General features: G+C 45.5%; 2 protein-coding genes across 5 annotated transcripts; one reads left to right on the top strand and one right to left on the bottom strand.

Moving 5' to 3' along the window:
• Positions 1 to 1,277: 1,277 nt before the first annotated feature.
• Positions 1,278 to 5,493, top strand: LOC311104841 (zinc finger C4H2 domain-containing protein). Of its 3 annotated transcripts, none has more exons than XM_084146777.1 (5): positions 1,278 to 1,441; positions 2,415 to 2,586; positions 4,231 to 4,403; positions 4,512 to 4,701; positions 4,833 to 5,493. In XM_084146777.1, exons 1-5 carry the CDS (start codon positions 1,389 to 1,391, stop codon positions 4,944 to 4,946), a joined length of 702 nt encoding a protein of 233 aa, XP_084002903.1. In that variant the 5' UTR covers positions 1,278 to 1,388; the 3' UTR covers positions 4,947 to 5,493. The 3 variants fall into 3 exon arrangements, with proteins under 3 accessions (XP_084002903.1, XP_084002904.1, XP_084002902.1); XM_084146778.1 differs by having other exon boundaries at positions 1,290 to 1,441; positions 4,512 to 4,674; XM_084146776.1 differs by having other exon boundaries at positions 1,290 to 1,441; positions 4,231 to 4,701.
• On the bottom strand, positions 5,092 to 10,715 carry LOC311104840 (CUE domain-containing protein 2-like). Of its 2 annotated transcripts, none has more exons than XM_084146774.1 (3): positions 10,575 to 10,715; positions 7,358 to 10,113; positions 5,092 to 6,035 (listed from the first exon to the last, which is right to left on the bottom strand). In XM_084146774.1, the coding sequence occupies exon 2, from the start codon at positions 10,097 to 10,099 to the stop codon at positions 9,260 to 9,262; it is 840 nt and encodes a 279-aa protein (XP_084002900.1). In that variant the 5' UTR covers positions 10,100 to 10,113; positions 10,575 to 10,715; the 3' UTR covers positions 5,092 to 6,035; positions 7,358 to 9,259. The 2 variants fall into 2 exon arrangements, with proteins under 2 accessions (XP_084002900.1, XP_084002901.1); XM_084146775.1 differs by having other exon boundaries at positions 10,275 to 10,695.
• Between the last annotated feature and the right edge of the window lie 318 nt (positions 10,716 to 11,033).

Here is an 11,033-nt window from a genome sequence, read left to right on the forward strand (position 1 = left end):
TGTGCCACTAGAGATCCTAGTTCGAATCGAGGCTCTGTCGCAGCCGGCCGCGACCGGGAGACTCATGGGCCGCGCACAAGTCGTCCAGGGTAGGGGAGGGAATGGCCGGCAGGGATGTAGCTCAGTTGATAGAGCATGGCGTTTGCAACGCCAGGGCTGTGGGTTCGATTCCCACGGGGGGCCAGTATAAAAAAAATAATATATGTAATCACTAACTGTAAGTCGCTCTGGATAAGAGCGTCTGCTAAATGACTAAAATGTAAATGTATATTGGCACGGGTGTTGTTAGGACCGATACTTTTATACAACGGGTTACCAACATATTCAAATAATGATAGACATATTTTCATTAAACATTATTTTTATTAATTGATTTGCTAGAGACGCGACCCAGTCGTTCAGTCTTTTTGTTCTGTATCTATGGACGCGACCCAGTCGTTCGTTCTGAATGTTCCATTGCCAGTTCAGGCTTGCTAGTTAGCCAACTACGGCTAATTTATAGTCACGTCAAAAAGTGCAGCCCGAATAACAGCAAAGTAGCTTCATTTGCATTTGTTTAAGCTGTTTTCTAGTGATATTTATTTGGATACATCCATAACAATGAGCTAATGAGGCGCGATTTCGCCTGGCATAGAAAATGTGCTCTCTCGTCAGGACAGTTGCGCTGAGGAGCTAGCCAACAATACAGCTACAGTAATACAATCACTTCAAACTGAAGCTGGAAAGACTGCAAATTAGCAGCGTTTCGTTTATATATATCCATAAAAATGATGCCAGCTGATTCATGATTTCGACTGGCTGAGAAACGCTTCCCGCCTGTCTGTCTAGTCCCGACTCCTGACAAGTTCATAACCATCGGACAGCAGGAGAACGAATTTCATCATTGAAACGATGTTGCAAATGTCGGAGCAAGGTTTATACAAATCTCCGCTGTTGAAAACTTAATGTTAGTCTAAAAGAAATGTGAGATAACGTCTAGATGCTTTTTATAGTGGAGATCAAGTTTATAAATTGCCTTGCTGGGCTGATGAGACAGTGGATTGCGCAGTCAGATGTAACAGAGTAAATAGGCATTTGAACTTCATAGATTTAACGGGTGGCTATTTGTGGAATAGGCACCGGCTGGAATGCGGTTTCAACCAATCAGCATTCAGGATTAGACCCACCCCAACAATGTAAGGGTTTTTATCAGACAGCGTCTGTCCGGCTCTGAAACACCGTAACAGTTTCCAGCGGGGGTCACTGGAGTACAAAACACATAACCTCTGTTTCTCCGCGCGTGCGTGGTGCTTCACAGCCATGTCACGGCTGGTGTTTTTATTAGCTAGTAGACAGACCGCCCTGGCCTTCCGTTAAGATCTCATTTATCAGGGTCTAAAGACAAAACCATGGGGGACGAACAAGAGATAATGTGCAAACTAGAAAACATTATGGAAATACGGTAAAAAATTAAAAAAATAAAAACTTAAAAGAAACCACATCTGGTAAATATAGCTGGATGGCTCAGGAAAAGATTGGCTAGCCAGCTAATATTAGCGTCGCGGCTTTGTTATTGCGCTAGGAAGCTAGTTATATGTGCCGACATAGCCTCGAGCAAGGTTAGCAAGCGGTGGTGACCGTTCTACTGTTGTCTTGAAGGAACTGCAAGAAACTAGTTTTTGTTTTGCACGTTACAGAATAGCTTGCTAACTATGCATGATGCATAATCAATCCAGCTGTTTGCATCAACAAAAATCCAGATGCGAAGTGCTTTGCCAGATTAGCGGCTCTGGCTACTTCGCTAGCTATCTTTCTGTCATTAGCCAGGTAGCTAATAATTGGCTAACCATGGTTGGTGGTCCCCTAATGTCTGAGTTCATTCAGGTGGAAGCAGTCAGTATCATCAGTAACATCAGTAGAACAAAAGACGTCTGGACAATAATTACACCAGTTATAACAATGGCATGTGACGCACGTCCATCTCTATTTCGGATATGCATGCATTATATTACTTATTTGCATGACAAATATTATCTCTTCTTATTTCACAATAAACGAATCTATTGCAACAGCAACACAATAATATACCATCATGTCTTGGTTCTGGTCTTAAAAAAAAATAGATGTTTATCTGAAGAGACTAACCAGGATAAATAAAGTAGAAACAATAGAAGATGCCTTAGGGCAATTGGTTTCTGAAGCATGAATGAGTGACGCGAAGTTGAACTGACAGATTGTTGTCTTTGTGCCTTCTGCCCTGTAATCAAAGTAACTAGTGCATTAGTAAATAGACCAGTGGTAGGTAACTACCTAATGTTGTATAATTGGTAACTAACTACTAGTGCATTTGTAAAGTACCTACTGTGTAACATTGGTAACTACTGTTTTACAGTGATAACTTAACTAGTAATGCATTGGTTAAACTGTGTTTTCAGGAATAAGACGGTACAGATGCAGAAGATCAAGACTCGTCTGAAGTCAGAGTTTGAGTCCCTGGAGTCTGAGGAGAAACATCTGAAGGAATACAAACAGGAGATGGACCTCCTACTGCAGGAGAAGATGGCCCATGTAGAGGAGCTACGACTCATACACGCTGATATCAACGTGGTGGGTAGAGAGAGAGAGAGAGAGAGAGAGAAAAGGAGTGTGTGTGTGAGAGAGAGAGACAGAAACCATTATTTGACTTCTAAATGCACAAACAGATTTTAAAGAGTAACTTTCATGAAAAAAAATATTTTTTAATGGTAAACCAGATGTTTTAGGCTTAGTTATAGTAGTAAATCTAGCTATTTTCGCTCGTAGCGGTTCAACGCTACCGAGGGAGCGGTTCGGTATGAAATACACTCCCTTCTAGATGTGCTGGGTGGTATCACATTTACATTTACGTCATTTAGCAGACGCTCTTATCCAGAGCGACTTACAAATAGGTGCATTCACCTTATAGCCAGTGGGATAACCACTTTACAATGTTTTTTTTTGGGGGGGGGGGGTAGAAGGATTACTTTATCCTATCCCAGGTATTCCTTAAAGAGGTGGGGTTTCAAATGTCTGCGGAAGGTGGTGAGTGACTCCGCTGTCCTGGCGTCGTGAGGGAGCTTGTTCCACCATTGGGGTGCCAGAGCAGCGAACAGTTTTGACTGGGCTGAGCGGGAACTATGCTTCCGCAGAGGTAGGGGAGCCAGCAGGCCAGAGGTGGATGAACGCAATGCCCTCGTTTGGGTGTAGGGACTATCACCTCAAGGCTTACTATAAAAGCAGGTGACAGTGTGCCTTATTTGGCAATGGTCTTGGTAAGTGGAGTGTGCCAATATATTTTAATTGATGCTTCCTTGACTAGACTACTGACGTTACACAAAATGTAAAATGCAGTAAGGCACATTTACGCATATGACCAAATACAACGTTTTTGTTTACCGTTTCATACACATTTATAAACATGTAGGCTATGAGGATTACATGTTTGTATTCGTAGCTACATCCATCGTAACAAGAAATAGATGACAATGGTGGTCATATCAACTCGTATTTTTCCCCAACTGCCTTGGCTGATCGGTGTTGCAGTCCGCTAAAACAGTTGGCTCATAGTTCAATGGTTGTGAGCTCTAATCCCACATGGGGCAGATTTTATTTACAACATTCATCCTGTGCTCACACTCTTCTAATTCTGAAAAGTGAAAGCGTACCTGTGAGAGGAGTCGCCCTGGTAGTAGTTGTAGGTTTTTATACAGTACCCAAGACCAATCTGTGAGTTCATTTGACCATTGGAAAAAGATCTAGTGCGTAAAGACTGCAATGCGGGTTGGATTGAATTGAGCCCTTAATCTTCATTTTCACTTCCCAACACAATACCTCAATAAATGTGCGTCCACATTTGAACGATTTATTTTGCGCCCCATGGGGAATTCGAACTTACACCGCAAGTAGTAATAGATGTCAGGAACTCGGCACCTCACCACTGTCAGCTAACTGTCCAGAGCATTATTTGCTTGCGATGCACATCATTTTATTATCAGAGCGTGCCAGTGGACTTCTGGTAAATATGCTTTAGTGAGAAAGTGTTGGGATCAGGTGATCAACTATGTTTACCCATCCCCAAAATGAATATTTATGAGCAATTCCCTCACCCACAACTTGTCACCTGAATGCATTTTTGGAAAATGGGAAGGGGTTGGGCAAAGGCTGAAATTGGGGTTGAGTTAACCTTTAATAGTTTCTTATTTTTCTGTATCTCTCTCCTCTTCTCCTCCCCAGATGGAGAGCACTATAAAGCAGTCGGAGAACGACCTGAATAAGCTGCTGGAGACGACGCGGAGGCTCCACGATGAGTACAAACCCCTGAAGGAACATGTAGACGCCCTGAGGATGACCCTGGGCCTGCACAGACTGCCCAACCTCAACGAAGAGGAGGAGAAACTCTCTCTGGAGTCAGTACACACATATTATACACACACACACACACGGTTGCACATATACACACACACACACACACATCAACTTGTTCTCTGTGCTATCTTCTATCTCTGTTGCCATAGTTACTTTGAGAAGCAGAAGGCTGAGTGGCAGAAGGAGCCTCATGAGCCCACCATCCCAGAATCCCTTGCAGCAGCGGCTGCCGCGGCCCAACAGCTCCAGGTCTCCCGGAAACAAGATGCCCGCCAGACGGCCACCTTCAGACAACAGCCCCCTCCCATGAAGGTACACAGTACACACCCTCCTATGAAGGTACACACACATACACACACATACACACACACTCCTCTCCCCTGTCTTTGTACCTACACAATAATGACACTACTGAAGTCTATGTATTTACATAGTTATGACACACTATAACATCTCTGTTCTCTCCCCAGGCCTGTCTGTCATGCCACCAGCAGATCCATCGCAACGCTCCTATCTGTCCACTGTGTAAGGCCAAGAGTCGCTCCCGCAACCCCAAGAAACCCAAGAGGAAGCCTGATGAGTAGATACACAGATACAGACACACTCTCCTACTACCACCTCATATTGCTACATTTCACATCTGGAATGCAGTAACACGTCTTCATAACCTTCCCCATGCCATGGAACCTATGTTTAGTGTAATCGTCATTATCCTAAGTGTTTTAAAAAAATCAGTGCTCAAGTATTGAAATATAATTGTTAACCTTAACGTTTGATAGACCGTAACCATGTTAAATAAAAATGATTATACTGTAACTGTACCCATGTTGTGATTGGTTCTGGCAGTAGAAATGTAAAACGTACTGCATTCACGTTACTCTGTATTTAACACGTTTGCATTGCATGAACACTTTCCATGGCTGAACTATAATGACTGTGTTGGAATGGTTTGTGATATGAAAGTGGGTTCATTGTTGGAGCGTATAAACCGGGAAGTTGTTCTAATGTTTACTGAAGGCATAAGGGACGGTCAAGGACTGAGAAAACCATGATGCTTACTTGCTTTTAACAGTGTTGTATGTGAAACTTTAATACAATAATAAAATATAAAAATGTCTGTTTTGTACTGCAGTTGGAATTGTATTTTCTTCTAGACTTTAAAATTAATCTCATAATACAGATGATGAATGACACTGACTGTAGATCACACCCTGGGTCCCACAGGGAATATTTCAGATATGTCCACACGGTGATAGTGCCAGTACGAAGGTACCTTTAGCTTAGTTCTTGTACTGTCGTCAAGGAGTTGTCAGGTTAACATTCTGGGCCTTCAAGATAACCCTTCATTGACATTCTGTTGACAGGTTACATCCAGATTCCTGTTCCGTCTCCAAGGTAACCCCAGGTTGCAGTGTGCGTCTCCCTCTGGCCTGCAGTTGTTCCCAGATCCTGCTGGGGGCTTCAGAGGGCTTGGGGATGCTCCTCAGCAGCTCACCCAAAACACACACTGGGAGAATCTCATTTGCATACTTCTGGCATCCTCTCTCCTTGCCTCCTCAAAACCCATTGGATGAGAAAGCCAGAGGTCACTGCCCCTCTCCTCCAATCGGTTTAGAGAAGGAGGCTAGGAGAGAGGACTGAGGAGTATGCAAATGAGATTATCCCACTGCGTCCTACAACACATGAAAACACAGATTAATTGACCTAAATATGCAATATTCTGTTCTCATAGGACTTATTTTTCTTGGGACTGTTTGCAGTTCAGAGTACAGGAACATAAGGACAGAAACGGATTATAATAACATTGTAATCAGCAGGTACAGGACCTAAACAGAAAAGAACACAGATACTGTGAGCAGTCTGTACTGTACCGTGTGTGTTGTACCCTGCTGCAGAGGTGTGTGCGTTGTGTTGTACCCTGTTGCAGAGGAGTGTTGTACCCTGTTGCAAAGGTGTGTGTGTTGTACCCTGTTGCAGAGTTGTGTTGTACCCTGTTGCAGAGGTGTGTTGTACCCTGTTGCAGAGGTGTGTTGTACCCTGTTGCAGAGGTGTGTTGTACCCTGTTGCAGAGGTGTGTGTGTAGTACCCTGTTGCAGAGGTGTGTGTGTAGTACCCTGTTGCAGAGGAGTGTGTATAGTACCCTGTTGCAGAGGAGTGTGTGTAGTACCCTGTTGCAGAGGAGTGTGTATAGTACCCTGTTGCAGAGGTGTGTGTGTAGTACCCTGTTGCAGAGGAGTGTGTATAGTACCCTGTTGCAGAGGTGTGTGTGTAGTACCCTGTTGCAGAGGTGTGTGTGTAGTACCCTGTTGCAGAGGTGTGTGTATAGTACCCTGTTGCAGAGGTGTGTGTGTAGTACCCTGTTGCAGAGGTGTGTGTGTAGTACCCTGTTGCAGAGGAGTGTTGTGTAGTACCCTGTTGCAGAGGTGTGTTGTGTAGTACCCTGTTGCAGAGGTGTGTGTGTGTAGTACCCTGTTGCAGAGGAGTGTTGTGTAGCAAACGGGGATACCTAGTCAGTTGTCAACTGAATGCATTCAACTGAAATGCATCTTCCTCTGAATTAGAGAGCTGCGGGGGACTGCCTTAATCGACATCCACATCATCAGCGCCCGGGGAACAGTGGGTTAACTGCCATGATCAGAGGCAGAACGACAGATTTTCACCTTGTCATCTCAGGGATTTGAACCAGCAACCTTTCGGTTACTGGCCCAACGCTCCTACCCGCCAGGCTACCTGCCGCCTGTGGTCTATCTATCCTCCAGTGTGTTAGTCTAGTTGAGTAATCTTACTCCTTATGAAGGTGTTCAGGGACAAGGCTGCCTGCTACTGCACACAAAACGCCACACACTGATGGGTCATGCAGCTGTGTCCACAGTCTTCACACACACACACACACACACACACACACACACACACACACACACACTGTGTCAGTAAATGACAGCCAGTAGAGACATACAGCCAAAAGATAGTTATGTGAAGAGTAATATTATTTTACCTATCTCATCTCATCTGTGAATTTCTGGAGCTTCAGGACAGAGATGAGCTGTTGGGGGACCGGCTGGGTACCAGTCTGGACAGAAGGACAGAGATGAGCTGTAGGGGGACTGGCTGGGTCCCAGTCTGGTCAGAAGGACAGAGATGAGCTGTAGGGGGACTGGCTGGGTCCCATTCTGGAGCTTCTGGATAGAGATGAGCCGTAGGGGGACTGGCTGGGTCCCATTCTGGAGCTTCAGGATAGAGATGAGGTGTAGGGGGACTGGCTGGCACCCATTCTGGAGCTTCTGGATAGAGATGAGCCGTAGGGGGACTGGCTGGGTCCCATTCTGGAGCTTCAGGACAGAGATGAGCGGTAGGGGGACTGGCTGGGTCCCATTCTGGAGCTTCAGGATAGAGATGAGGTGTAGGGGGACTGGCTGGGTCCCATTCTGGAGCTTCAGGACAGAGATGAGCTGTAGGGGGACTGGCTGGGTACCAGTCTGAAGCTTCAGGACAGAGATGAGCTGTAGGGGGACTGGCTGGGTACCAGTCTGAAGCTTCAGGACAGAGATGAGCTGTAGGGGGACCGGCTGGGTACCAGTCTGAAGCTTCAGGACAGAGATGAGCTGTAGGGGGACTGGCTGGGTCCCAGTCTGGAGCTTCAGGACAAAGATGAGCTGTAGGGGGACTGGCTGGGTACCAGTCTGAAGCTTCAGGACAGAGATGAGCTGTAGGGGGACCGGCTGGGGCCCAGTCTGGACAGAAGGACAGAGATGAGCTGTAGGGGGACCGGCTGGGGCCCAGTCTGGACAGAAGGACAGAGATGAGCTGTAGGGGGACTGGCTGGGTACCAGTCTGGACAGCAGGACAGAGATGAGCTGTAGGGGGACTGGCTGGGTCCCAGTCTGGACAGCAGGGTTGGTCCTGCTCCTTACTCTTGCAGGGTCCAGACTCTCTCGCTCTCTGCTGTCTACTCCTCTGCAGCTCTTTTTCCTGTCTCTCCCTCTGTCCTTTAGGGTTCGGGGGCTTCCCTCTCCTCTCTTGGTTCTGTTTTCTGTGTACTTGTATGATCATCCTCCTACAGGTCTCACTCTGCAACCGCTGCCTCCCCCTCCCTCCCTCCCTCCGAGGGCTGCTCTCTCCCCCCCTCTCCTCCTGGCTCTCTCTCCTCCCCCTCTAGCCTGCAGTTTCTGGGTTCAGTTGATTGTTGATCTGTGTTATCATTCTCCTGCTGTAGATCTCCAGTGCCTCGCCCTCCTCCGTACCTAGGTCATAGAAAAGGCCTTTTTCACGCCGCCGGAAATGCCACTTCCAGTCTTGGGAACCCAACTTCCGCCAAAATGGCACTGCATTTGTTTACGAGGTTGCAAACATAACTTATTTTTTTATTTTTTATTTATTTTTTAAACGGCAACAGGTTAAGGGTCCACAGGCTCAATAGACTAAATGTACCCTCATATGAGGAATAAGGTATTGCGATACAGTACTGAAAATAGTGTTTTGAAACGGGCACCAAATCGCTAAGTCCCCCTGCCAGGAATAATACCAATACAAATAATAACTGACAAAAAATCATCAGTACCATGTCAGACCTGCTGAAATGGCAAAAAAAGTACAAAGTATGAACACAAGAGAATCAAATGTAACGGTTCTTCAAGTCTTATAGACATGGACAGCCCACTAAAAGAGCACATTATGACCCATCTAGAGAACAAAACAATGATGCCAGAGAATCACTGCAGAAGATAAATTATATTTAAAGCAAGACGATGGCCACGCATTTTTCAAATCAGAATCTTATATAACCATACCAAAAACAAACATTTTCCATAACCAGGCAAAAAAAAAGAAAAGGCAATAAGAAAGGATATCTAAATAACAAAGTAAACAGCTGGTCTTCCAGAAGAGTGCCAGTCAGTCATTAATGGAACCTGTATTTGCGTGCGGGTTTGATGCTGACGTAAGTCTTCTTCACCTCCTCCGGCTCCTCTTTCTTCACCAGTTGGTACCGCTCCCCTTTTGTGGTCACCACCTGGTTGCTGTGGTAACGCACCAGTTTCTTGGGGGCATCTTTAGGTGCAACAGGCCTGTGTGTTTTCTCATCCTCCTCCCTGTCCACTAGCATGTACTTCTCCAGGATGCTCTCTTTCATCTTCTGCTCTGCCTGAGGGGAAACCATCTTCCCATAGTTAACGGTGAGAGGTGTGGGGCTGAGCTGGATGTCTCCTTCGATGATGAGGCGGACAGCCTCCTCCATGTCACCTTTAGCAATGGACAAGGCACTCCTGGCCTCTGATAGGCTGCACTTGGGGAACATCTCCAGCAGGAGAGACTCCTGAGCCTCCCACTCAGAGAATGGAACCTTGGCAGTGGCCCCCTCAGTCTGTGCAGTAAGGCAGTGCTTCTCTCTCACTGGAGACCCAGTGGAGGTAGCACTGACTGTCAGTGGGACCTCCATTCTAGCCTTAGGCACACTATTTTCTGAACTCCGGGCTGCAGCTAGTTTTGAAGCCAGGCTGAACATCATATCACAAACTTTAACACTGTCGATTTCAGCAAAGCCAGGAATGTAGGCCTCCAGCATTTCTACAAAGACCTCCACGTCAAAGTTCTCCTCCACACTCTCCTGAGAGCCCAGATCCTCCAGGACTCCAGTGATGTAGGAGAGCAACACATCATCCAGGGAACTCAGATCTGCATCGGGAATGTATGTCTGAATGAACTCCTGCAGGGTATCGTGGATTATCTTGTGATGGTCCATAATGGGCTCAAACCCTGTTAACAAAAACAATACAACATTCAGATTTATTCAAATGTGACGACGGAAATAAAAGGGACTGCGAATTATGCCCCCTTTAATCGAACTGTATCACGAATGCATTACGAATAGATGATGGCTAGCTAGAATTTCATACATAAACTGAATGGTACAGTACCGGCGACCGCTGCGAAGCAGGCAAGAATGGCTAACGTAACTTCGGCTTTCAAAGGTTGACCAAACCGAACTAATATCAAAGACAGTGGCCACTATGATGTAGCTATTATTTTCAGGATTCTCTGATCGATTGACGAACAACTGAATCACGCAATCAGAAGAGATGACAAAGGTCGGATTGACGCTAACTATGTAGCTAAACTGGCTAACTAGCTGTACTGCTGCAGAACATCAAGCTAGCTAGCCCAAACGAACAACGTTATAGTAAAGTGCAACAAAAACTAAAACGTACAAATCTAACCTTATACGTGGAAGAAAGGAAATGTTGGCCCAATTGTGTGTCCCCAAACTGTGTGATTAATTAGCTAGCTATGAGATTATAAAGACTGCTAGCAACTCAAACGTTCTGCACACGCAAAACCACAACAAAACAACATAAAATAACGAGTTTAGCGCTGTTAACAATGATTCTTTACCGCCACCTAGCGTACTGGAGTGGGATTAGATCATGAAGCTGCTCCAAAAAAGAAACAATTCCGATTTCGCTTATGTTATCTCATATTACTAAATGTTATGGAAAAATTTAACCTGCACGTGTCTTTTCTTACTGGCACTGACTTTGCTGATAACTACTTTGAGGGAAAATGTACTTACTACGACTGTGATGTGGTTGTATCACCTAGCTACCTTAAAATTAATGCAGTTATTGTAAATCGCTCTGGATAAAATCGCCTGCTAAATGATTGTAATTACACCAGCA

The sequence above is a fragment of the Coregonus lavaretus genome (genome assembly GCF_964263955.1).
Source record: "Coregonus lavaretus genome assembly, chromosome: 29".
NCBI classification, from domain to species: Eukaryota; Metazoa; Chordata; class Actinopteri; order Salmoniformes; family Salmonidae; genus Coregonus; species Coregonus lavaretus.